Source organism: Balaenoptera physalus, assembly GCF_965194825.1.
Source record: "Balaenoptera physalus genome assembly, chromosome: X".
NCBI classification, from domain to species: domain Eukaryota; kingdom Metazoa; phylum Chordata; class Mammalia; order Artiodactyla; family Balaenopteridae; genus Balaenoptera; species Balaenoptera physalus.
Window position 1 is genome coordinate 105530587 of NC_138903.1, and position 26870 is coordinate 105557456.

At 41.6% G+C, this 26870-nt stretch overlaps 2 protein-coding genes across 7 annotated transcripts in view; one reads left to right on the forward strand and one right to left on the reverse strand.

The window, feature by feature from the left end:
- The first annotated feature begins 2347 nt into the window (after positions 1-2347).
- ZBTB33 (zinc finger and BTB domain containing 33) lies at positions 2348-18809 on the forward strand. 5 transcript variants are annotated; one of them, XM_082446827.1, is made up of 4 exons: positions 2349-2493; positions 3786-3864; positions 8998-9363; positions 13811-18809. In XM_082446827.1, exon 4 carries the CDS (start codon positions 13813-13815, stop codon positions 15829-15831), a length of 2019 nt encoding a protein of 672 aa, XP_082302953.1. In that variant the 5' UTR covers positions 2349-2493; positions 3786-3864; positions 8998-9363; positions 13811-13812; the 3' UTR covers positions 15832-18809. The 5 variants fall into 5 exon arrangements, with proteins under 5 accessions (XP_082302954.1, XP_082302953.1, XP_082302955.1 ...); XM_082446826.1 differs by having other exon boundaries at positions 2354-2502; XM_082446828.1 differs by lacking the exon at positions 3786-3864 and having other exon boundaries at positions 2348-2502.
- Positions 18810-19064: 255 nt separating this feature from the next.
- TMEM255A (transmembrane protein 255A) overlaps positions 19065-26870 on the reverse strand; it is a 47909-nt gene continuing 40103 nt past the window's right edge. For both annotated transcript variants that reach the window (XM_082446840.1, XM_082446839.1), the window contains one exon: positions 19065-21437. In XM_082446840.1, the coding sequence (XP_082302966.1) occupies positions 21279-21437 (159 nt within the window). In that variant the 3' untranslated portion in view covers positions 19065-21278. The remainder of the gene's footprint in view (positions 21438-26870) is intronic.

Here is a 26870-nt window from a genome sequence, read left to right on the forward strand (position 1 = left end):
ATCCAAGCTGTTCTTACACCTTTTGGTTAGGATTCTAAAACAACCTGTTTGGTTTTTGATTGACACAGATTGCGGGTGACCTTTCTGAAACATATAACTTGGAGAGGTAGGTCTCCAATATAACTCAGGACTATTTTTACTGTTCCTGCTCCCAGGTATGAAACCCTAATAGCTAAAACATAATGTGTATTATGTTCCAGGCACTAAATCATTACAACAACCCTAAAAATGTCAGCACTATTTTTATCCCCGTTTTTACAGGTGAAGAAATGTACCTTGGAGAGGTTAAGTAATTTGCCCAATGTTTTGACTTCTTTAAATTAACATTTGTTAAGTGGAGCACAGGGTGCCAGATGGTGAGCCAAAGTTCAACAACAGACCACAAGAGAAATTGAAATAGAGTAGTTTATTGCTCACAGGTCTGGTAGGAAGTATCCAGCACACCTCGAGGGGTTACATGGGGAGGTCAAGATAGGGTGCAGAGAGTGACAGGACCTGGGGCACATGCCTTTATTATGGTCTGTGGGTGGAGTGCTTTGGGGTTCCCAGGCTAGGGCCATTTTGGTCATTTTAAACCAAAAGAGCGGGGGTTTTGGTAAGCCCCACGAGGGTCTTCTCTAAGGGGGCCATACAGCATACCGGCACTGGGAGGCAGGGGAGACTGCAGATCACAGGGGCTGTTAGGGAAGTCATATCAGGAACTTACATTTGCTTGTGATTTTACGGGTTGCTATCTAGGGCATGTGCTTACAGGAGGGGGCTAGTCCCTGCAAACAGAATGGATGTTGAGGCAGCAATACCAAAGAGTAGCTCAGGTAAACTCTCGACACCCAAAGTTATACAGGTATTAAGTAGCAAAGCAGGGCTTCAAACTCAGGCAGTCTGAATCCAGCCACTATCTTCCTCCTCACTATGCTTTATTACCTCCCACTGCTGGAAGAAAAAGAATCATCAAGACATCTCCCAACTGTTGTAATTTCAACCTGCCCCTCAATGCCTGTAATGTTTGTAAATTTCTCATTTTTAACACATTCAAGGCACTTGGGAGGTATGAATACTTACACAGCAATAATTAGAACTTTTCCTTCTTAAACTATTTTTCCGCTCCAATAGTCACTTTCATTAGAGGAAAATTGATCTCACCCTCCCCTCATTCCTCAAGGTCAAGATTGGGACCATTTCACAAGACCTTTCTCAAGGTAGCCCCATTTGCAGTTACGCACATCGCTTTTCCTACATTCATCCAATCCTGTCGTGGGGGAAGGTTTTCTCTTCTCCAGTTTAAACTCTTAATCTCAACCTTTCCCAACTCCCTACAAAGAATTTCCACTTACACATCCTGTTATCATCTCAAACCAATCTGTTCATTCATTCAACACACAACGGTTGAGCTCTTACTAAGTGCTAGGCACTGCGAATTCTGTGATGAGTAAAATCGGGCTCCTTTCCACGAACTCAGTCTAATGGAGAATAAAAACTTGCTCACAAATGATAACACAAAGTAAATAGGTCTGGGACCCTTGGCCATGCCTTCTGCCAGACCAGAGGTGAAAGGGGGTGGAGGGGTCAGAGCACGGTATGAAGGGGCCCAAGGATGAGTGAGAATTAAGGGAGAAAAAGGGCAAATAAGGAGCTGTCGTGGACTGAAGCAAAAGATAGAAATGGGCGCAAAGAAGGTAGAAAATGCTTAATTGGGACAGTTCAGAAGCGGGATGAGAGATGAAGCGGACTCTGAAGGCAGGTGGGCTCCTCAGAGCGAAGGTGCAGCCGCATCACTCACCTCCTCCCGGTCCAGGAGGCTGGGTCCCGGCTCGTCGCTCCCGCAGCGGCGCGAGTGGCGGCAGCGCTCAGCGGACGAGGACGCAGAAGCGGAAGGGGCGCACCGAGGTGCCGAGGGACGCTCTCGCGAACGACACCGCAAGCCAGGGCCGCAGAGCTGGTTTCGGGAGCCTCGGCTGAGGCCACCCAGCTGATGGCCGAGGCCATTCCGGTCCCCGGGCCGAGAGCAAGAGTGCGAACGAGAGCGGCCGCCCCGCGGGCTCGGGGCTCTTCGACGAACTGCGACGCTTCCCACTCCGGTCTGCGCGAGCGAGACACCCGAGCCATTGTTGCCGCGAAAGAAGTAACACTCTCAAGAGCCCGGGAAGATCTCGGTCTCTTCGGCTCCCAGAACGCGCCACTGCGCAACCCTCCCCCGCCCAACCAAAGCTGAGGAAACCGTTCCGGGTACGCCGGCAAAATCCTTCCCCAGGCCTACGTGGCCTCCCGCCGACGTGAAAGGGGTGTGTACATCCGTGTAAATAAGCCGCCGCTGCGATCGGTTCCGCTCATCCTTCCGGTTCCGCAGGAGGCGCGCCAGGTCCAAGTTGGATCGGAGACCGTGTCTTTCTCAGCCTCGTACTTGAAATGACCGAAAGGAAGGATGACAGACCACAAGATACATTTCACTGAGTGGCCGTATCACCAACACAGTCAATTCTGCTTGTGTTTCAGGTGCCTTCTGTGCGTGTGTGTTACATGTTCTATACTATTGGGTGCTTACTGTTTCTCGTGTGTGTGTATGTATGTACATACGTACATATACATAATATCAATATATGCACAGATGTGGGCGTCTATGTACATGTAGAATATATAGGAATGGCTCAAATCGAATTACATATTTTTTTCTGAGTCTATCCTGATTTCAAATAAAAATCTAAGTGGGACGAGAAGAAAAAGCACCAAGTATTCAAAGTATTTCCTATGCAGCTGACAGTGTTTTTATTTTAGTGTTGTCAGATTTAGCAAAAAGAAAAAAAAATACAGTAGGTTCGCTTACATTTGAATTTCAGCTAAACAATGAATAATGTTTTAGTATAAGTACGTCCCATACAATAATAATGTACTATTAACTATTTTCTACTAAAGATGAGGAGATAGCCAATATTATACCTCGTCCCTCCTCTCCCACCACCTCTAAAATTTATTCCTTATATTCTAAGGCTTTTCACTTGCTGTTAGAGAAAATGGATTGGGAAGCAGCCCCTGATATCTGGAAGCTGGCTAGCGCTCAGGCCATGTTCTTCTGTTGAACATAAACTCACAGAACACCAATCTAAGAGAAGGTCACTAGGTGACTGACAACGTGAGACGAAATAAGACCACTTCATAATTTTGTCTAAGCACAGACAAAAAAAAAAGTCACTGTGCCACCCAGAAAACACCAAACACCCCCTCTCTTGGCCAAAATGGGTGACTGCTACTTTATCAATTACAGCTTTATCCTTGCCCTAGTCTGCCCTCCCTATATATGAGGTTATTGAGATGCCCAATCATACAATTGCCCCTGCTTTCTGACAGCATCTGATTTAGAGCGAACTGCCACTTCCTTAGACCCTCCCGTAAATCACTCAAATACTATAGTAGGTTCTTTCTAGCATTCTCTTACTGAAACACCCCATGGTTTCCTATGGTGTTCATTCTGCCTGCCTGCAAAGAATAATAAACCCAACCTGTCAGCTATGAGTAAGTTCCTGATGGTCTTTGGTTGAAGGGCATTGACATGTTCCACTGCCTAGAGTGCTCTTCCCCAGATATTTGCATGGCTCTTTCCCTTAGTTCATTCCGTTCTTTGCTCACCCATCATCTTTTCAGAGAGGTCGTCCCTGACCACACTATTTACAATAGCACCCTCATTATTCTCTCTCCCTTTATGCTATTTATTTTTCTTCATAGCACTCATTACTATCTGATATTATGTTATATATTTAGATAATATGTTTACTGTATGTCTCTCCCATTAGAATCTAAGTTTCATGAAGACTGCGACTTCATCTTGATGATGATTGTATCCACAGTGTGTAGAGCATTGCCTGGCACAGAGTAGGTACTAAGTGATATGTATTTAATGAACAAATGAATGAATGGATTTTTATTGTGTCAGGGCTTATAATAGTTTCATTCTATCACATATTCATAACCTTGTTGTTTGGTCTTAGTCCTCCATTTACATAGACTGGCGCGCTGCAAAATGTCCATTCTTAATTCTTCATTTTGACTCATTTCTTATCAGATTTGATTTCATATTGCCAAGTAATTTTTCACAAAGGACACATTTGTAGTATAGTCTCTCAACTTTTTTCATATTAGAAATAAGCTACCTGTTGCTTTTGGGGGGTAGATTGTATTATTGTCGGCAATATCCACTTCCTCTTTCTCAGTAGGAGGGTTATATATCCTTATCCAATTGACTTTAGAAGGTTTTAAGAAGAAAAGGAGAATCAGCCATATCAAACAAGTCACTTAAAGAGAGAATTGTTGGGATAAAGCAGAAAAGGGGAGAGTGATGAAAAAGCAAACATATATTTAGCACTTACTGGGTTCCAGACACTCATTCATTCAATATTAAGTAACCATATCTGTCTATCATCTACCATCAAGGCAGGCTTCACAAACATGTTAGTATTTGAGTTGTGTCTTTCTTGAAGACCAGGCACTTGCCAAACAACAGGAGAGGCACAGTGTGAATACAAAAGGAATGGTTATTACAGGCTCAGGGTTCCAGGCACAGACATGAAAGCAGTAAACAGCATGTCATATTTTGGAAACTGTAAGCAGTTTGACACTATCGGTAGTTAACTCATTTAATCCTCAAAACAACTCTATGGGAAGGTATTATTATCTCTATTTTACAGATGAAGAATCAGGCTCAAGGTCACACAGCTAAGTGGGAGTACCAGAATCCCAACCCACTCACATCTGCCCAAGTCTTTGTTTTTTCCACTATACCTTACTGTGGTTTCTTTTTATACTTGTGTAGTGACCTTACTAAATCTGTGTAGCTAAGCATAACTCAGTGGAAGGGCTCTAGGACTGAATGAATGCCGTTTTTTATCTTTTTAAAAATTTATTTATTTATTTATTTATTTTTGGCTGCGTTGGGTCTTCGTTGCTGCACGTGGGCTTGCTCTAGTTGCGGCGAACCGGGGCTACTGTTCGTTGTGGTGCGCGGACTTCTCATTGCGGTGGCTTCTCTTGTTGTGGAGCATGGGCTCTAGGCACGTGAGCATCAGTAGTTGTGGCACGCGGGCTCAGTAGTTGTGGCTCGCGGGCTCTGGAGCGCAGGCTCAGTAGTTGTGGCGCACAGGCTTAGTTGCTCCGCGGCATGTGGGATCTTCCCGGACCTGGGCTCGAACCCATGTCCCCTACATTGGCAGGCAGATTCTTAACCACTGCGCCACCAGGGAAGTCCCGGTTTTTTTCTTTTATCATCATCAATTAATATATATTAAGCATCCACAAGATTCTTGACATTTTAACACAGGAGAGGACAGTTGCTGGCCTCATGGAATTCATAATCAAGTTCAAAAAAGGCAAAGGCAAGCAAACACTGACACATGGTTATAAAACCTGATTCCATTATCAGCCAATCAAAAATCTTTTTAGAATGTGAAACAATTGATACCTCCAAATCCATTTGATAAAGGTTCTTGTCTTTAAAAGCTACTACGTTGTTTGAAGTAGGGTTAAGCCTGCAGATGAAAAGAAAGTGAAAGGTGAAATAACTTGTTGAGAAACAGAAAATTAATGAAACTTTCCAGAGACCTTGTCCCAAAAGCAGCTGTTAAGGCCACTCAGATTTCTTGGTCTGCTCTGCTTTTCCTACCAAAATATTCCTTTCCTGATCATTGGATCCCCTTTAATTATAGGTAACTTTTTTCTTTTTAAATTCTTTTTTTTATTTGAAGTATAGTTGATTTACAATATTGTGTTAGTTTCAAGTGTACAACAAAGTGATTCAGTTATATATATATATATATTAATTTTTTCAGATTATTTTCCATTATAGGTTATTATAAGATATTGAGTATTGTTCCCTGTGTTATACAGGAAATCCTTGTTGCTTATCCATTTTATACATGGTAGTGTGCATCTGTTAATCCCATACTCCCAGTTTGTCCCTCCCCCTCTCCCTCTACCCTTTGGTAACCATGAGTTTGTTTTCTATGTCTGTGAGTCTGTTTCTGTTTTGTATATAGATTCATCTGTATTATTTTTAGATTCCATATATAAGTGATATCATATAGTATTTGTCTTTGATTTATTTCACTAAGCATAATACCCTCTAGGTCCCTCCATGTTGCTGCAAATGGCAATATTTCCTTCTTTCTTATGGCTGAGTAATAATATTCCATTGTATATATATACCACATCTCTAAGCCAATCATCTGTTGATGGGCACTTGGATTGTTTCCATGTCTTGGCTTTTGTAAATAGTGCTGCTATGAACATTGGGGTGTGTGTATCTTTTTGAATTAGAGTTTTTGTTTTTTTCCTGATATATACCCAGGAGTGGAATTGCTGGATCACATAGTAGTTCTATTTTTAGTTTTTTAAGGAACCTCCATACTGTTTTCCATAGTGGCTACATCAATTTACGTTCTCACCAACAGTGTACGAGGATTCCCTTTTCTCCACACTTTCTCCAGCATTTATTATTTGTAGACTTTTTGATGACAGCCATCCTGACTGGTGTGAGGTGTTATCTCATTGTGGTTTTGATTTGCGTTTCTCTAATAATTAGTGATGTTGAGCATCTTTTTTTGTGCCTATTGGCCATCTGTATGTCTTCTTTGGAAAAATGTCTATTTAGGTGTTCTGCCCATGTTTTTGATTGGGTTGTTTGTTTTTTGGCTATTGAGTTGTATGAGTTGTTTTTATATTTTGGATATTAACTCCTTGTCAGTTGCATTGTTTGAAAATATTTTCTCCCATTCTTTTAGTTTTGTTGATGGTTTCCTTTGCTGTGCATAAGCTTTTAAGTTTGATTAGGTTCCATTTGTTTATTTTTGCTTTTATTTCTTTTGCCTTGGGAGACTGAGCTAAGAAAATATTGCTACGATTTATGTCAAAGAATGTTTCACCTATGTTCCTTTCTAGGAGTTTTATGGTGTCATGTCTTACATTTAGGTTTTTAAACCATTTTGAGTTTTTGTATATGGTGTGAGGGAGTAGTCTAACTTCACTGATTTACATGTAGCTGTCCAGCTTTCCCAACACCACTTGTTGAAGAGACTGTCTTTTCTCCATTGTATATTCTTGCCTCTTTTGTCATAGATTAATTGACCTTAGGTGCATGGGTTATAGGTAGCTTTTAAATTTTAGCTTAGTTTTTGCTGAGTTAGGGGCTGAGCGACATGGACAGAAGGGAAGAGACGGTTTCCTGCACTTCGAAGTAATAGGCCTTCATCATACCTCAGTTGTGGCTCCACACTTTTAAAGCCCTTTCAGGAAAGGGACAAAGGGAAGGCAATTCTGTTGGGGGCCTTGGTGCTGTTCGTGCTGGTGCAAAAGAAAATGTATTGCATCTTACAATTTACTGAGAGGTAACCAACACACATTTGATATCAAGAGTGGCAGCTACTGCCACTGTGATCTGTATTTCAAAGAAATGTCTCATTTTAGTTTTAGTCAACTAAGCTACTGAAAGATAAATAGATCCTAAACTTTCAAAATGTACTTTGTTTTATTTCCTAAATTTTTTTTTTTGCTACTAAATTTTGGGGGAGGATGACTCAGAAAAATGGTCATTAATCTGCTAACTAGTTTTGTTAAGTGCTCAGTTACCAGGAAAATACTACCATCTGTCTTAGTTTCTTTTACAACAGCACACTCCTATTTTCCATGAAATGTTTTTATATTAGACAATAAAACTTTCATAATTTTAAGGCATAATCAAAAACTAATAATGCAGTAATTCCCACATAGATTGTTTTCCCACAGTACCAAACCTTGGAGAAATGCCTAAGGAATTTCATTTGGATTTCTTATCTCCATGTGAAAATACAGCTGTATTACACTACTTTGATGTTATGCTATGTGGCTTTACTTTATTGAGAAGAATGTAGAATAGATGAGAGATCGATAGATGATGACATCTTTGTCTGATTTTATGTTGAAGAAAATTAGAGATAGTTAGTAGATCTGTTTTTATTCTGGAATATCCTGGTGGACATTCCAACTGAATGGTAAATAAGTGCCAATTCAAGTTTTCGGAAACTGATGCAATATTATCCTATACATATTTTTAAAAAAGAAAATGAAGGTAGTAAATGGCTCTAATTGTTGAAGAAAATGCTGCTATTTTGTTCTTTAGTTGAATATGATCAATAACCAGCCTAAAGGGAAATATTTTGCTCTCCAAACACCCATCCCATTGCTTCATTCATCGTGGTACTCAGTCGGAAGTGTATTACCAGAAGAGTTTTTAAAATTACCACAACTCATTCATATATTCATTCACTAAACAATTATTGAACACCTACTATGTTCAGACAGTAAAGCCCTCTGAGGAGGAAATGCTATGTAAATAAAAATAATAAATTAACAATGCAAGTGTTAATATTATTTATCTTTCAAGATGCAGCTCAAATTCAGTTTGCTACTCCTTTCTCTGTGTTCTGCACCTTAAAAATATTTTGTCGATGTTTGAGTACCTATCTACTGAGCTCTTTGAAAAGGTAGAGACCTTGGTTTATTCATTTTTGTATTCCACAGAACCTAACATAAGATTTGGTACAGATCAAACAGGTGGTCAGAAAACGATAGGTGAAATGAAGGAATTAACATAGTGTTGCATCATTTAGTATTCAGTTAAGATAGTACTTGTCCAAAAACTGAATTTATTTCTTCAAAGTAGATATTATAATGCAGTTGTTATCGTGTTATCCTAGAACTTGGATTATCATAAATCATAATGAGTCGATACATTGTTTGATTATATTTATTCTGATTATATTTCAAGGTGGTTTATCATCTAACAAACAGGCTATTAAATAGAGCAGTTTCAAACTTTCAAAAGAAATGAAACCCGTCTAGTCTCTCAAAGTTTTTACTCCCTAGAAGCTTACACGGAACGTAGATGAAAGCGACTAGCTTCCCTCGCATCCCAACCGTTTGTGACCGCATTACGCCGTCTTTCCCTTTCCTTTTTCCCACCCTTTCGCCCTCCGGAAGGGGCCGAGCTCTCCCGGTACTTCCCAGTCTTCCTCCGCCCCCTGCGGAAGGAGCCGAAGGCGGAGTGGGGCGCCGAAGCGGGGCGGCCTAGCGCTCGGACCCCTCCGGAAAGAGCCGAACCGCACTCGGAAGAGGAGGGCGCCTTTGCCTTCGGCGCCTGGCCCCCGCGCGGTGCCCTCTGTCGGCGGCTTGGGGCAGCTGTGGCAGCGGTGGCGGCGGGAGGCGGTAGCCGCGTCGACGTCGACCAAGACTGGAGCGACGTTTAAAGAAGGAGCCGAGTCGCCGCGGAGTCCGGCTTCTGGTTGTTGGAGGACTCCCACCCTTCCGCGCGGCCCGACGACGAGAAGCTGCGGCGCCGGGAAGCAGGTGAGGAGCCGGCCGCGACCCGGGAGGGGGCGAGGTATCGCGCCTGCTTCCTCCGTCCCTGGGCCGCGCCTGCCTTCGCTTTCTCCTCACTTGAACCAGGAAGCGGCGGAGACGGAGTCTCCGCTCCTCCGGCCCTTTCTTTGTGTGGGCCCGGGAGCGAAGGAGGGGACGAACCGGGAGGGCCGCGGCGCGGTCCCCTCCGCCGTCAGGGGCCGAGGGGCTGCCGGCGCCCGGGGTAGGCCCGGAGCGTGGGGAGCCCACCGCGGAGAACCACTCGGCGTTTTCCTCGCCCCTCTGCCTGCCTTTTTGCGCCTCTTTTCCCCTCCTAGCCCTTACTTTGATTTAGAGCTTTTCGGCCTGGCCCATCCTCCCCTTCCGTCCCCTTCCCAGGGCATAACAATGCCGCCTGCTTGGCCTCATCCCCTCCCAACACCCCACCCTCCGGTTCGCCACCTTCTACTTTCCCCGGCTCGCCTCGCCTTACTACCCCCGCCCTGACTGTGCTGGCTGGACCTCCATCTGTATTTGCGTGAAGCTGCTTTTCCGCGTGAAGCGGGGTTTAAAACCTCGGTTGCAGCCGGCCGGGTGCGAATGGGAAGAGGGGGTGGAGGGAGGAAGATGGGGTTCAGCTGCCGCAGGGAGCCGCGTGTCGGTTGTTTCAGTCTCGCGGGTGGTGTTTCTCTTTTCCACCTTCACCTGCCCTCGGTCAAGGATTTGTCTCACAGGAATGAGGAACGGCTTTTCCACAGTCGGGTCGCAAATCTTGGTTGGGGTGGGTTCAGACCGATTTGTGCCGTTCCTGGATCCACCTTAACAGGGAAGAGGAGGAAACCTAAACAACAAAATGAAACCAAGTCCCGGTGTCACCTGGACACGTACCTTTAAATAATTCCCCCATTGGGAACACCCATTTGCAAATGACAAAAATAGTGGGACCGTATTCAGAAAACCTATCTATCCACTGAAAAGGGACTTGTGTCGAAATCCCCATATTTCGGAAGCCCAGGTTGCTGGCTCGCTGTCCAAAGGTCACCCTTTCTGATGAATGCCTTTATGGTAACCTGGAATTCCTTGGTACCGTTAACAAGCAATGCCTTATAACATGATGTTTTAAATCCTTGATTTCTAGACTTTTCTCCTATTTTTTGTTTTTAAGCTATTATTTTGAAAAATTTAGAAGATATTTGAGACGCCCTGTCTTCCACGTGTATATAACTTAAGAACTGTGACAGTGGTACTATTTTGGTAACTCTAAAGAGAAAGAATATTAGCAATAAAAAGTGTTTCTTTACCAAAAGTACTTATCAACTGATTTTCCCCCGCTTATCTATTTTATTTTATTTTATTATTTTTTAACATTTTTATTGGAGTATAATTGCTTTACAATGTTTAGTTTCTGCTGTACAGCAAAGTGAATCAGCTATACATATACATATGTTCCCATATCTCCTCCCTCTTGTGTCTCCCGCCCATCCTCCCTATCCCACCCCTCTAGTTGGTCACAAAGCACCGAGCTGATCTCCCTGTGCTATGCAGCTGCTTCCCACTAGCTATCTATTTTACATTTGGTAGTGTATATATGTCCATGCCACTCTCTCACTTCGTCCCAGCTTAACCTTCCCTCTCCCCGTGTCCTCAAGTCCATTCTCTACGTCTGCATCTTTATTCCTGTCCTGCCCCTAGGTTCGTCAGAACCTTTTTTTTTTTTTTTTTAGATTCCATATATATGTGTTAGCATACGGTATTTGTTTTTCTCTTTCTGACTTACTTCACTCAGTATGACAGACTCTAGGTCCATCCACCTCACTACAAATAAGTCAATTTGTTTCTTTTTATGGCTGAGTAATATTCCATTGTATATATGTGCCACATCTTCTGTATCCATTCATCTGTCGATGGACACTTAGGTTGCTTCCATGTCCTGGCTATTGTAAATAGAGCTGCAATGAACATTGTGGTACATGACTCTTTTTGAATTATGGTTTTCTCAGGTCAACTAATTTTTAATTATATATACATGTATTTATTTATTTATCTATTTATTTATTTAAATTCCGTGTCATTGTTACTGGATATATCTTCTGCAAAGTGCCAAAAATTGTTTTGGGGGTGGTACACAGCAATACTATTTATTGACAGTCCCCCTCCCCTTTTTTCTAGAGTGATGTCTGCTCTGTTCCAGTAAGTTTATATCTTCATTTTCAGTAGGTCATTTGGTGTGAAGAAAGTTCTCATATCAATGCTCATGATTCTTTACCAACAAAATTAAATGTTTCGTGTTTTCATGCAAATGAGCTTTAAGAAATGGTGAACTTTTCTTTTCCTTTGTTTTATTTTTTCACAACAGCATCTGTTGACTTCATTTGGCACCCTGTTTAACATTCCGCCTCTGGAGATTGTAAGGGTAGGCAGGTGAGGGGAAGTGGCAAGGGGAAGAAGAAAGAGGAGAGGGTAAGAAAGGTGTTTCATAGTTTATCCAGATGAAGCATCCCAATCAAAATAAGAATAGAAAAATAATAGAGGTAATAATTGCCAGTGTTTATAAATGCTGATTTAGTCACTGGCTGCAGGGAATAGCTGTTGAATATGTTCTTAAAGATAAGTTAAAATTTAGGAAGACTACATATTTTGGACTCAGTGTTGCACACACCAAGCTTTTCTGACATTCAAAACATTCATTTACTGGTGAAATAACTTTTATGTGTTCATGATAAGATTTTTCTTAAAGTTTTAAGACAGTTAAAAATTAACTCTTCCCCCTAAATGTCTTTCTTATTTTCCAATCATATTTTAAAGAGCAGAAAGACAATGTTGGCTTCTTAATCACAAACAACCTCTCGGTTGGGGGAGCATGAAAGTGTCCCTTGAGAAAAATTGCTGAACCCCATGCGGTGCAAGTTTTTCTTTCATAGAGTCAGGTGGCAGAGTCCGTATGGTACAACCAAGTCTTTCTATGTAAGGATTCTGTTCCCCTTTCAGTCACTGGCTCATTGCAGCAACATCCTCTTGGAAGCCAATCTTGTTCACTTAGAATCACTCTTTGAAACGCTTCACAATCTCAAAGAGAATGAGTTTTGTTTTTTTTTAAAGAGAATCAGCCAGTTTTTTTTAAAAAAAAGTAAACTCTGTATTGAAATGTAAGTTACATACAGAAATGTGCCCAAATCGTGAGTTTGTAGTTTGATATATTTTTACAAAGTGAACACACCTGTATAACCAGAAAACAGAGCAAGGAGCAGAGCATCACCTGAACTCCACAAAGCTTCCTCTGTCACTTCTGTTCCTGTCCCCGAAAGGGCAACCACTATGTGGACTTCTAACACCAGGGATTAATTTTGTCTGTTTTTGAACTTTATATAAATGGGATAATATAGTATAAAAACTTACGTCTCCAGCTTCCTTCAAGCAATATTCTGTTTGTAAGACTCAACCAAGAACAACAGAATTTTGAGGCTAAGTTACATGAGCGGTGATGTCTGGTCTGTAATTGTTTTTTTGGGGTGTTTTTTGCCTGATTTTGACAAGTATTTATGAAAAGCCAAAACCAAAACTCTCAGCCTTTATTGGTGGAAGTTTAGCAAACTAGTGCAGATAATCTTGAATGGAATACTTGGAGGAAGTAGAAACCACCACGTCAAATTACTTCAGAAACATTCAAAAGGCCAGGTCCAAGAGAATAACGGAAAGCACTCATACAATTTCAAGTTTGACACAGTGTATTCCTAGTCATGGCAATACAGTGACTCCCTGATTTAAAAACTTTGCAAAATTCTTCTGAGCTTCTTAAATTCCCTGCAACTTAGAGATACTATATAAATATTCACAGGATTTTCCAAAGCAAAAATTGCTGCTTTTCTTGGCTCCCGACAAGCAAACCAGCAAGAGACTCTACTGGAACAAGATGCAAAGCACAATCATATTGAATTTGAACATCAGTTTTAAAACCGATTCTTTATAATTTCTGGAGCTAGTAATCAGAGAGGCAGCATATTAATGAGACTATGCCAGATAGTTTAGCTCTTCCACTTGGAATTTGCTTCTGCTTTTAAAAATAAAAATAACCTGTAATACAAAAAAAAAAAAAATTAACTCTTAACTCTTCTTGAGGAGAAAATCCAAAATTGGAACTAAGAAAATTAACTTTAGTCTTTAAAAATAGCTTAGTGGTGATGCACGTATCTAAGATTCAAAGGAAGAGATTAATGTTCAAATCTGTAGATCAATTTAAAACTTGCTTGTCTCTTCTCAGGGGAAGGTCATGAGATTTGACATGTGGTCCAAAAACCAGCCTGTAAGAATAGTTTATATAAAAACCAAAAAGTTGTGCCAAACTTTGGGTAAAACTCCAATAAACTAGTTAATGATGCTGTAGCTGAAATTCTGGATGATGAAGTGCTTTTGTCTTTCTTTCCTAATCTCCCATCCTCCCCCTCCCTTTCTCTTACAGGCATGGAGAGTAGAAAACTGATTTCTGCTACAGACATTCAATACTCTGGCAGTCTGCTGAACTCCTTGAATGAGCAACGCGGCCATGGACTCTTCTGTGATGTTACCGTTATTGTGGAAGACCGAAAATTCCGAGCCCACAGGAACATCCTTTCAGCTTCTAGTACTTACTTCCATCAGCTCTTCTCAGTTGCTGGGCAAGTTGTTGAACTGAGCTTTATAAGAGCAGAGATCTTTGCAGAAATTCTCAATTATATCTATAGTTCTAAAATTGTTCGTGTTAGATCAGATTTACTTGATGAGTTAATTAAATCAGGGCAGTTATTAGGAGTTAAATTTATAGCAGAGCTTGGTGTCCCGTTGTCACAGGTTAAAAGCATCTCAGGTACAGCTCAGGATGGTAATGCAGAAACCTTACCTCCTGGTTCTAGTGACAAGAACCTTGAAATACAAAAATCAAAAGATGAAGCCCAAGAAAATGGGGCCACTATAATGCCAATTATAACAGAGTCTTTTTCCTTATCTGCTGAAGATTATGAGATGAAAAAGATCATTGTTACTGATTCAGATGATGACGACGATGACGTCATTTTCTGCTCTGAGATTCTGCCTGCAAAGGAGACTTTGCCGAGTACCAATACAGTGGCAGAGGTCCAGCCTAACCCAGGCTCTGTTGCTATTTCAGATGTTGCACCTTGTGCGAGCAATAGCTCTCCCCCTTTAACAAATATCACACCTACTCAGAAACTTCCTACTTCTGTGAATCAGGCAACTCTGAACCAAACACAAGGAAGTGAAAAATTGTTGGTATCTTCGGCCCCAACACATCTGACTCCCAACATCATTTTGTTAAATCAGACATCACTTACTACACCACCAAATGTCAGTTCTTCACTTTCAAATCATATGTCTCCTTCAATCAATGTACTTGTGCAGAATCAGCAGCCACCAAACAGTGCTGTTTTAACAGGAAACAAGGCCAATGAAGAGGAGGAGGAGGAAATTATAGATGATGATGATGACACTATTAGCTCCAGTCCAGACTCGGCGGTCAGTAATACATCTTTGGTCCCACAGGCTGAGATCCCCCCAAATACCGCTTTTGATGGATCGTTGATACAGAAGATGCAGATTCCTACACTTCTGCAAGAGCCACTTTCTAATTCTTTAAAAATTTCAGATATAATTACTAGAAACACTAATGATCCAGGTTTAGGATCAAAACATCTAATGGAGGGTCAGAAGATTATTACTTTAGATACAGCTACTGAAATTGAAGGCTTGTCGACGGGTTGCAAGGTTTATGCAAATATTGGTGAAGATACTTATGATATAGTGATCCCTGTCAAAGATGACCCTGACGAAGGGGAGGCCAGACTTGAGAATGAGATACCAAAAACATCTAGCAGTGAGACGGCAAATAAACGTATGAAGGTAAAACATGATGATCACTATGAGTTAATTGTAGATGGAAGGGTCTATTATATCTGTATTGTATGCAAAAGGTCATATGTCTGTCTGACAAGCTTGCGGAGACATTTTAACATTCATTCTTGGGAGAAGAAGTATCCTTGCCGTTACTGTGAGAAGGTATTTCCTCTTGCAGAATATCGCACAAAGCATGAAATTCATCACACGGGGGAGAGAAGGTATCAGTGTTTGGCCTGTGGCAAGTCTTTCATCAACTATCAGTTTATGTCTTCACACATAAAGTCAGTTCATAGTCAAGATCCTTCTGGAGACTCAAAGCTTTATCGTTTACATCCATGCAGGTCTTTACAGATCAGACAATATGCATACCTTTCTGATAAGTCAGGCACCGTGCCTGTCATGAAGGATGATGGTATTGGGTATAAGGTTGATGCTGGGAAAGAACCTCCAGTAGGGACCACATCTACTCCTCAGAACAAGCCAATGACCTGGGAAGATATTTTTATTCAGCAGGAAAATGATTCAATTTTTAAACAGAATGTAACAGATGGCAGTACTGAGTTTGAATTTATAATACCAGAATCTTACTGAACTCCTTTGAAATATCAGAAAGTTTTGGTTTGGATTAAGGGTCAGGGCTTTCAGAAGACCTGTAAAACAAAGGTGAAGACAAGTTGATTTGATCTGCCATGTCATCTGAAGGTAGTCTAGTTGGATTATTTGTTGATAATTTTTTAGAAGCAAATTATTCTGAAAGTTTGAATAGAGATTGAGAAGTTTTTCCCCCCAAGTATCCATTTTTATAGTTAGCTTTCAGCACATTTAAAAGAGGCAAAAAGAAAAAAAAAGCTTGGAGAGATAGTTTCCTGAATAGAATTTGAAGCAGTCTGAATGTTCTTTGAAAATAACTGGAGTTATTAGCATACCCTAGTATATCTTGCAACTTTCCCCTTCCATGTTAGCACTTTACTGATTCTCAATTTTCTTATTATTGAGACTATAAATGTGTCGTGTCTTGTATATGGCATAAAAAGTAAACAAGAACTTCTAAAGTTGTCCTGGAAATTTTCAGAATAAGTCTCTGCTTGGTTGTGTATTCTGCTAACCCAAATGGATAGCAACCTCCTGCCCCTCATGAAAATGGCCGTGCAGACAAATCTCTCGTTTGAAGAATGAAGTAGTTTTAGCTAATTAGAATTAAACCTTGCTTTTATTGCCATAGTCTGGAAAAGACCTGTGGCTGGACTACTGTATATATACCTTTGCAATGTGGTTTCCGTGGGCAAAAATACTAAAGGAAAACAAATCTCTGTAGTGCAGACAGGAAGAGGTGAAATGTTCTATCGCATTTGTTTTGAATTCTGCACTCTTACATGATAGCGACAGAGAATGGAAATAAATGGAGATTTCCTTTTTGCTTGTTATGGTTAAAAATATTCCCATGACATTTTTCAAATTTTGAATCTGAAAGCCACCAAATTAATCTTTATGTATAAATCTTTATAAATGACATTTCATAAATGAGACGCCTATATATTTTGGGCGGGAGGCTACTGGCATATATTTTAAAATGTTCATATTACTTAGAATCTCTAATAGGAAGTTTTTATTTGACATAGTTGAATCAGTGATCTAGTATTTTCCTTTCAGCAAGACCTTTTAGGTTTTTACTCCTTCTAAAATAAGTTCCATTCCATCTGCAAATTGCTGCAGTATTACAGCAATCAGAAGCTATACGTGGAAGTTAAATAGGCTTGTTGATTCCCATTTATCTTGAGAACAATAAATACCACCTTTCTCCCTTTTAAAATGACACATATTTAAACACTTAGAAAATAAAGTCAAAACTTATTGAAGTGCTAGTACTAAAAGGGAAGCAGGTTGGAACAAATATATAGCCTAGCATTTATAACAGGATTGACTTGTCGAACTTCTGTAAATGACTTTTTGCAAAGGAAAAAAATTAATAGATACTGAAAATGATTGTTGTGCATAGTTATTAGTCATTTGTAACCTTGCTTAAGTATTTCTTAATTCAACATAGATATTTTCTTTCTCCCTAACCACGTATTTTTGAAAATAGTCTATTTCTTGACTTTGAACTTAAAGCTTTAATCATAATTTCTCATGTATATGTCATTCTTCTGACAGTAATTTAGATTTGAAGATAATGGTTTCAGTGTTTCTTAAGATGGTAGCTGAGGGTATCAGGCATCAGTATTTGCAGTAATATGAGAAGAAAGAAAAATAGTATACTCCTTTGCTTTACCAAGGATTAGAATGATGTGCATCTTTCTGTTTTCTGTTCTGTGAGTTGAGACCTTAAGACCATTTTGTAAACTAATCCTTGGAAATTTTTAAATTACCTTACAACTTAAGAGTCTGATCTCTGGAATTGCAATATCTGTTTCCTTTCTGTGTAGGTACTGATAACATTACTCTTTGACTATAGGGTACACTCTGAAATATTTTCAGTGGAAATTTGTTTGTTTCATTAATGCTGTTTTACCAGTTAGACATAATTCTTCTACAAGTGTGAATGATACTGATACCAGCAGAGCTTCCAGTCCTTTCAGACTTAACTGCTAGATAAATTAGTTTGTCATAATAAAACTTGGTGGTTTCTACAAGGCCATTATGACAAACCAGGAGTTAATTCTATAATGGAAAACTATCCATTCTTAATTATCTGGATATAATTATTTGCTGCTGCTGTGCTCTATGTAAATTCTGAGGACGAAATTTCAACTTTGCCTACTGAAGGTATCTTCTAGAGTTTTTTGGGAGGAGGAAAACTGGAAAAATCACTTTAAATTGTATTTTTTGCCAGAAGACTTTTACTTGCATGTATGTCAGGGTCTTCTGTTTTTCTACAAGTCTCTATATCCAAAGTTCAGAATTCATGCGGAATACTCCTTTGGGATTAAAACCGTTCACCCCCAGTATTTATGGGGTTGGAAATCTGTGGCAAGAGGCTGTTCAAAGCTTGTCATGGGGTGTTCCTATTTTATACTTAGTTTTCTGGCAGTTGAACTTCCTTTTTTTCCTTTCAAGTTGGCCTCAAATTTGCTCCTGTGCTAAATTACCTATAAATATTCTGGATAGGAACTTTGAAATAGCAATTTGTTAAAAGAGATGACAGAAAATGAAAGTGCTCAAACTAAGCAAAGATTTTTTAAATGTTGTAGCAATCTTGCAAGATTCACTTTAGAATAAATCTTAAATGATTATCATTTTGGTGGTAACGATCCCCCCCACACAACCACTATGAGGAATTGATGCTGGGTTTTTCCCGTTGTACCAAAAAGATAAAACAAATGGTAAAAATGATGAAGGTATTTTGTATTGTCAAGGCGTGCATATTCTAAAGAATTAAATACTAATTCAGCAGCACTGGCTTTCTCATCTCTGTCAATCATATGAAACCTTGTTCATTTCCATCCAATACTGTAATGTTCATACTTGTTCACTCTTCTCTGTCATGACTTTAAGTTCTACTTTTCATTAACCGTTACCTGATATTAGTTCGTAGAGCTTCTTATGGCAAAAATAAAATGTTTTAATTCTGATTTTTGAGTGCATTTTTTACAAGATGATCTTTCAGAAATTATATATCATGTTCTGTTGTTTTTCAGTTTTTGTAGCAGGAGACTGGAACTGTATTTCTGATGACAGCATGACAGAATTTCCCATTAGGTTTTATATGTTGGTTAATCGCATGCCCATTTTATCTTGAACCATAATAGTCAAAAGTGAGTCAGCTGCTGTCAGTTGCTTTAGAGTGTTTGTGATACTTCTGTTGATTCCATGAAGACACATCTAAGTTGATAAGGAGGAGGATAGTTTTATTAATCTGAAACATCACAAAAGCAGTCTGGGTTTCCAACATGGCAGTGATACAGATTTTAAGCAACATCCAGTTATACAGGTTCTGGATTAATATTTTAATGTTTCATGCCCAGTTCAATACTTTAAAGCAGAATTAGGAATAAAGCGGTAAATATTACAAAATGCAGTCAAGGTACATTTTGGAAATACAAATTCCTTCATTACAGCAAATGTTTTTGCAAAAGAGTAAAGCAGCAAATATTAACTTTTCTAAGGTAACATGCACTTTTTATAGTTCAATGTGATAAAAAAACAAGCTGCTCAAATTAAGTGTTACAAAATCTATACTGTTTCAAGTTATTTTGTAAAGTAAGAAAAATACATAGAAATGAGTCATAGAATCTTAACACTTTAAGAAATGTGGTAAATGTAGGATATACTATGTAATGGTGCCTTTAAAAAAATTAAATACCCATACACGTTCACTAAAGCAGTGTAAAGTGTAAACAGCAAGAAATTTCATTGAGTATTACAAGTTGATATTTGTATAGTAAGTCAATTGGTTATTAGTCCCTTTTTGAAATCCAATAGAATTTTAATATGCTCAGAACTGTAGAAAATAATAGTAACTTTATATAACGCAAAAGGATTATAGTTGTTCAGATTTGAAATCCGGATGAGACATCAGTCGTGATGCCGAAAGTTAAACTGAATGTTTTGCAAACATTTACTGTGAACAATGAGCACATTGGTTGTACCTTGGTAACTCTTGATGGCTGGGTGTCTACAAGGTAGATGGGAGCACCAGCATTTGCCTGCTACCTCTAATCCATGACGTTGGGAGGTAGCGAAATTGGCTGGAAATTTTTCCTGTATGTGTTCTGTGTTTGCAGAACTGTCTAATTAGGTACCCTCCTGTAGCCCTGTATTTTTATGTTGTACAAGTGTAGGATTATCAATCTTCCTTTAAATCAATCGATTCTCAGGTTAACATAAGATCACAATGAAAGTGTTCATTCTGAAGTGAAGGCATGGTGCCGAAGTGTTAAATTCATCAGATTGAGGTTTAAAGCTGTGTATAATTAAAAGAACTGTACAAATACCTACCACAATGTGCCAGATGGATTTTAAATCTACGATAACACTTAAGAATTTGTCAAGTTGGCTACATTTGAGGTATTGCAGACAAAGCGGCATTGTAACACTTTCATAATCTTGAACGCTGTCATGACTGGTCTCAACAGAAAAAAGGACCAATAAGAGCAGTGGCATTAAAATACAGATGATTCTTTTGGGGGTGGGGTGCAGGATACGTGCGGTTTGCTGGGATTGAAGCACAATATTTGAAGATAAACAGTCACAAAGATTAGTAACAATCATAACACGACCCAAGAACCTAATCTAGCATTTTTGAACTCAATTTTAACCGTAAGATTTGTATCTCCTGCAGCAAATGCAACATGTAGTAGAACCGCTGTCTCCTAAGTTACCCGATGTATAACTGAGATCCACTTAAAACATCTCACATGTTGTTCTGTGTATTTCAGTGCCTCTTGAACAATCAATCCTGTTCCCCACTACTCAAAGGACTATTGCACTTTTCCCTTTGGGAGGTACCAATCACAGAAGCTGAGCTGAATGATCACAATAGCCATTTTTACAGTACAGAGAAGAAAGGAGTAAGAGACATGGGCAGCTTTTTTCAGCATCCAGACACAAGCAAACAAAATCTTAGAACTCTCTGCATTGGAACTACCGTGTAGTCCCATCATCTGGGAAATTTTCCTTAGGGACTGACTTTAGTGGTAGGGAAAGACAGGGCCTATAAGCCAGGTGCTTCAACCAAGGTGCTAGGGTGGCGATCTGCCAACGGCCGGAGGACAACACTCCATTTACACAAAGTGAAGCAGATGGCAACCACACTTCTGCTGCACACAGAGGCGGGGCCATAGGGTAACGCAGGTCCAAACAAGACAAGCTGCTTGCTGGGATGGCTCTCCAGCCTTGCGTTGCCCTTCTTGGAAGTGCTGGGCTCAGTCTAGCCACCCCTGCTCTGCACTGATAACAAATAAGCTTCTTCCCTATCTTTTGCAGGCCATTGCAAAACTTTATGCATAAGAATCACACTTTAAAGTTTGTACCCTACACACTTCCACTAAAGCAGAAATACAAAAGCCACAATAATCTCAATAGCCAGCAGACATTCCTCTTTAGGGGCTGTAAGGGGGTGGCTTTTCAAAAGGCGGATAGTAGGGTGGAGAGTATCGGGGTGGAGCACTGGAGGACCACATGTAGCTGGGCGAAGGAGAGGCAGACTGGGGCTCGTCAGAAAGTCCAGAGGGAGGGGAGGATGGAAAGACACTGGAATGCTGTGTAATCAAAATAGAACAACATCAGTTTAGGCAGTGAGGTTGCGATTCTCCAATGTCAGTCATTATTTTAAAATGAATACGGACCCAGTGTGTTTCTGTTTGGAACAATCAAGAGTTCCTAAACCTCGCAGGGTTAATGAGGGGCATGAAACTGAGCTGGTCCCACCTTCTCTCAGTCACTCAGGCTGCAGAGCTCATGCAGAGAGGCCTTGGAATCCTCCCCCACCCCTCCCTTTGGACCCCCTCATTCAGTCAGTTACCGAGCCCTGTTGCTCCTACTGTGTCGTCTCTGGAATCCATCACTCCCTTTACCACGTTTATAACTCAAGCCTCCAACAACTACCCCCTGAGCCATGGCAACAGCATCCCAACTAGTCTTCAAAAAGGTAGTTTGGGCCTTAGGGATATTTGAGGTTAAGCCATTAATACCTGGGAAAGTCTTTGCTACAAAAATATATCATCACAGAGCCCATCTCACAGACCAAAACAAAACAAAAAAACTAAGGTCAGAGAGGTTAAATGGCTTTCTTGGATCTGGGGTCTTCTAACTCAAAGTCCAACAATTTCTATTTCATCTTAACTGTGGCCCACCACCCCAAAATGCAGGGTATGTTGGAGGGCAAAGAGGAACAAAGGCGTGGAGGTGAGAATCACAAAGATAAGAGTGAGGACCAATCTACCAGGTTGCAGGGACACTTTGTGTTGTCTAACTTTTGTAGTCTTTGGGAAGGGAGCGAGATATGGGTTAAAAAAAAAAAAATACCCAGTGAATTGGCGTGTTAGGAGTCATCTGCCACTTCTCTTTCCCTGGCCCGTGTATACCCTCGACCCTAATGATTTTCCTGCTCAAGGAGAGTTGGCCTGTTTTGTTCACTGCTCTCTCTCCCAGAACTCAGAACAGTGCTTGGCAAGTAGGAGGTACTCTAACTTCAGGAGCATAGAAGATGAACTTGGCATGTTTTTTAAAAAAATAAAATCTATTTTCAAAGACTACGGTCACATCTTGTGGGTACTGTTGCCTTGCTCCAGTGGTGGAGCATGGCTGAGGCCTGAAGGCTGGAGGGGTCTATAGGGATGGCAAGAGGCAGGAGGCCAGTTTTAGGCTCTCAGGAAGAGCAAACGTAAGCTAACGAACAGGGCTGCAGAACTGCAATTTTCTGTTGTGCCTTAGCTCTAGGAGGAACTGCTATATTAAAAAAAAAAAAAAAAGACCCACTTACATCAAAAAATTTCTCAAGAGTTCAAATGCTGTCTGGGGAGGTCAATGCCTTTTCTTTGTTCTGCTGGCCGGAGTCTAAGTAGATCATGTCATTTTCAGGCCTAGAGCAATCTAGAGTCAGCCTTGCCATGAGGTATATGGAGCCTGAGACCAGTTGGCTGATTCTCCTTATCACCAGTCCTGACCTCTGCACTCCTTAGAAAGGGTTGTCCTGGTTTCTAGGTCTTGCTTGAGACACTGAAATCTCCATCTCCCACCACATAATGTCAGGACTGAGAAGAGGCCGTAGCGGCCAACATCCCCTCCTTCCCCATCACATCCATCCTTTCGATCTGAGAGAAGGAATGACAGGGTCATAGAAAGCCTTTAAAGACAAAAGAACTTGAGGCAGTGGACTCGAGACAAGCCAGATTCCTTTCAAAAATCTCAAAATTTCTCCTCCCTCCAGGAGGAGGTAGGCTTTCTAAGACACTGGAATCGTGATTTCCTAGTTTTCCACTCCGCACTGCACAACTCTCTCCTCTCTCTCCCTCCTCTTCTTTTGCTTTCCTCAACTAAGAACGCTGTCCTCTTAAACCAAAGAGGAGAGCAAAAACCCACTAGGGACAAGATCTCTGTGGCTGGGGATGTGCCACTCTGCCCTTCTAAATCCCGTTCCAGGATAGTGAGAGCCAGGAGGCCAGTTCTCTGTGGCCCAGCCACAGAAGGGAGGGGCAAGTTTCTGACGGTGGAGCTAAAGGCCGTTCTGTCCTGAGAGGCAGTAAAAGGCTGCCGTGGGCAGCAGCTGCCGTGGGTGGCAGTTGTACACTTTGATAATAAGAGGGGGTGGTACAACGGCCTTGGGTTTTCACTTCTCAGTTTCATGTTTGGGAAAGTATTAAGGGGGAAGGGGGTGGGATGCTTCTCACTTCCCTTTGAGGATGCTGGGAGTCTTAGGGATAAACTCGAAGGGCTCCTGGCAGAGTTAGGGAGCTAACTGGCTGCAGTCCACACACACCCCTGGGATTTGTTGCGGGTGGGGCGGGGTGGGGGGCGCCCACCGTACCAGTGCATAGTTTCCTAGCAACAGGCAGGCACCTTGGGAAAGATCTGGCTTTGTTGCAGCTGGGGAGCTGGCCCGGTGCATTTTGGTTCCTGCCTAAGAGTCGACTGGACTAGGGACAGGCAGCTCAGAAGAACAGAGCTTTGAATCCTTTCGCACCACAAAGCATGAAAAGCATGAAAAGCATCTAAATAGCCTACTGCTGGGCCTCGTCAGCTCGAGCGAGCTTCCCGAGCTGCTGCTTAGAGGCTGGGGTGGCCTAGGGCGGTGGAGCTACAGAGGAGGGAGCCGGCTCTCTCTCCCGCCTCAGCCTGCCCCTCCCTGCCCCATGCAGACCCACACTCCGCAAGACCCTTGTGTGCTTCTGTCACGTGTGCTTCTCTCTTCAGAAGCACTGGGAGGCAGTGACTCCAAAAAGAGCCCCGGAACTGGCCGGGTGATAAAGGGTACCAGCAAAAGATGCTGGGTCCCAAGGGTGAAATCCAGGGTCTCTTGGTTCTTTGCATTCCCCCTCTGTTTCTGACCCAGAAAGCAAAGCCAGGGGAGACGGAGAGAAGAGTGGAGAAAAGGAAGAGGAAGAAAAAGGGAGGGATCAGAAACAAGAGAAAGGAGGAGAGGCGAGGAGAACCTCAGCAGGAAAGGGGAAATAAAAAGTTGAGTGGCGGCAGCAGCGGCGGCCTCCTAAGGCTCTCAGCAACCTGCGCCATCTACCGCCTCCCCCCGGACTAGCGCGACCCTCTCATTCAAGGGGCCCCATTTATAATGGGTCCTGTTCAGTGGCTACGACGAAACCTAGCGTACCTTCATGTGATTTAATAAAGAGCATAAACAGAGGTGCTCGCATTTTGCAGAGGCTTTGGTTTTAAGCTAAACTTGGCGATTCACCAAATGGCTAGAGTGAAATAGGGGGTCTGGCCCAGTAGGCCAGACTGGGGAGTATGGCTGGAAGCCTTAAGGGATTTACCCCAAAGCTACACTGGGTTGAATTTCCCAGCAGAAGTAGAAACGGATGCTTTATACCCTACAGGATATGGACTGCTTGGCCATGGGGAAATGAGTGCAAGGGGCAAGAGAAGTGAGCGCTGGGGAGGTGAGCAAGGAGGCACCAGCAGTCTTGGCTTCTAATCTTGGACGCCTTGGAGTCCAACATTTGCAAGAGTCACAACATCCTCAGGGCCAGCTGACCAGACCCACGTCCTCGCTCCCGTCTGACCACAAGAAATGTTTCCCAAGCTTCCTGACTGGACAGCTACCCAATAAGAGCATGACTTTGAGGGGTGAAAACAAAACTCTATAAATCTCCTCTTCCTTCTATCAGCCTTGGGATAAAAAGGAAAGAGAAGTCTTCAAAGGCAAAGTGACATAAATAGTCCTATTTGGAAACGACCAGAATGGGGAAGTCATTCAGGAGAAAGTCTAGAAAGGTCAGTTTTCCTGCTATGATTTGGGCCCTTTTACAATCTGAAATGAGACTAAGGTAGCTCTGGCTTTTGTTTTTTTTTGGTAGGTCTGTGCTTCTGGTGGTTTTATTGTCAGAGGTGGTGTGCGTTTTGCTGACTGCTTTCTATTTATCTGGGAACATAGCAGATGTTCCTTCATCCTCTTGGCTTTCTTGGGGAAAGACTGGTATTTCCTCCTATGAAACAATAAGGGAATGGAACTTGGTGAATAAAAGAAAGCTCCACTCAAATACTAAAGTGAAATACTTTGTAAGTTCTAGAAGGAAACAAATCACTTAAAAACATACACCTTAAAACCCATAAATTTATAAAGTCTCCAAAAAGGAAATACAAAAGACGGCTTGAACCTACAGAAAGAACCAGGAGAGGTATAAGAAGTGTCCCAGTAGTCCTTGGAGTGGGGAGCAATTTAATAACATAATAAGAGAAAGTAAAGGGAATCCCCTGGCAGTCCAGTGGTTAGGACTCCACGCTTTCACTGCCAAGGGTGCGGGTTCAATCCCTGGTCAGGGAACTAAGATTCCACAAGCCGCGTGGCACAGCCAAATGGAAAAAAGAGAGAGAGAGAGTAAAGAGACCCTTTCCGAGTCATGATTAGGAAGCCCATAATTTAAACCAGTAGAATGTGTAAATATCCTAAAATTAACTGGGGAAAAGATCAATGCTATACTCAGACTTACAGCTTCTCCAAAGAATCCCTCAAGCCAATCTCTGGCATCAGACAGACCTGGATACATATTCTTGTCCTCCACTTACCATCTCTGTGACTGTGGAGAGGTTACTTACTTCCTCCATGACTCAGTCATCTCAACTTAAAAATGGCAATGACAAGAGTATTTCCCTCAAACGACAAAAATGAGATATCTGTAAAGCACTTAGCACAATGCTTGGTACATAGTAGGTGCTCATTGAATAGGAGCTGTCATTAAAAAGCAGAGGCTTCCACAAATCCCTGAAGTGCCTGCTTTGAGCCCATAGTGTAGGTTTGGGTTAGGTGGCTAGATTTGGATCCCTTCTCTGAGATAGGTACCCTGTGTCTGGGTTTCCATAGCACTCTGGGTAATAGTCTACTTACTGTTTTGTCCCCACTGCTGTCCCCTGACCAGTCCCCTTCAGGTCCCTAGACTGGTCTCTTAATGCAGGGCCTATGTCTCATTCAATCTCTACATCCATAGCTCCTGGCCCAGTTCCTGGCACATGGGAACACAGAGTCAACATTGACTGAACTGAAACCAACAGCCTGGGCCACCACTGGCATTGGCAATCTTGTTTTCATGCCTGGGGTAGTGTTTGAATGAGGCATGATGGACAGAGAGATGGCTCCATCCCCTAAACAGGGGCTTCCTATCTTAGAGTTTGCAGCAGCCATCACCAAGGAGGTTATTGTTACTACTTCAGGGGTTCGTTATAAAGTGAAAAGTCCTAAAATCAATATAGTCAATATAATTTACTTCGATATAAAAAAAATGGAAGCAGCCTCTTGGGAGCCACGCATGGCCCCTCTGCCCCAGGATGACTTTTTATTATGGGCGTCCCCAAAGAATGGTGACCCTCCTGTGCTAGGTTCAACATCCCTGCATTCTTTTAAAGGATTCCTTTGCCTCTGTCACTACTGCAATTATCTATGCCCTTTTAGAACATATTTGTGTTTTCCGGTCTATATTACCTATTTCGGGAACAAGTTCCCTGATTTGTCTACCCGTGAATAC

Coding starts and splice junctions, on each gene's coding strand:
- ZBTB33 (XM_082446828.1), top strand. CDS start 13,813: ATGGAGAGTAGAAAACTGATTTCTGCTACAGACATTCAATACTCTGGC.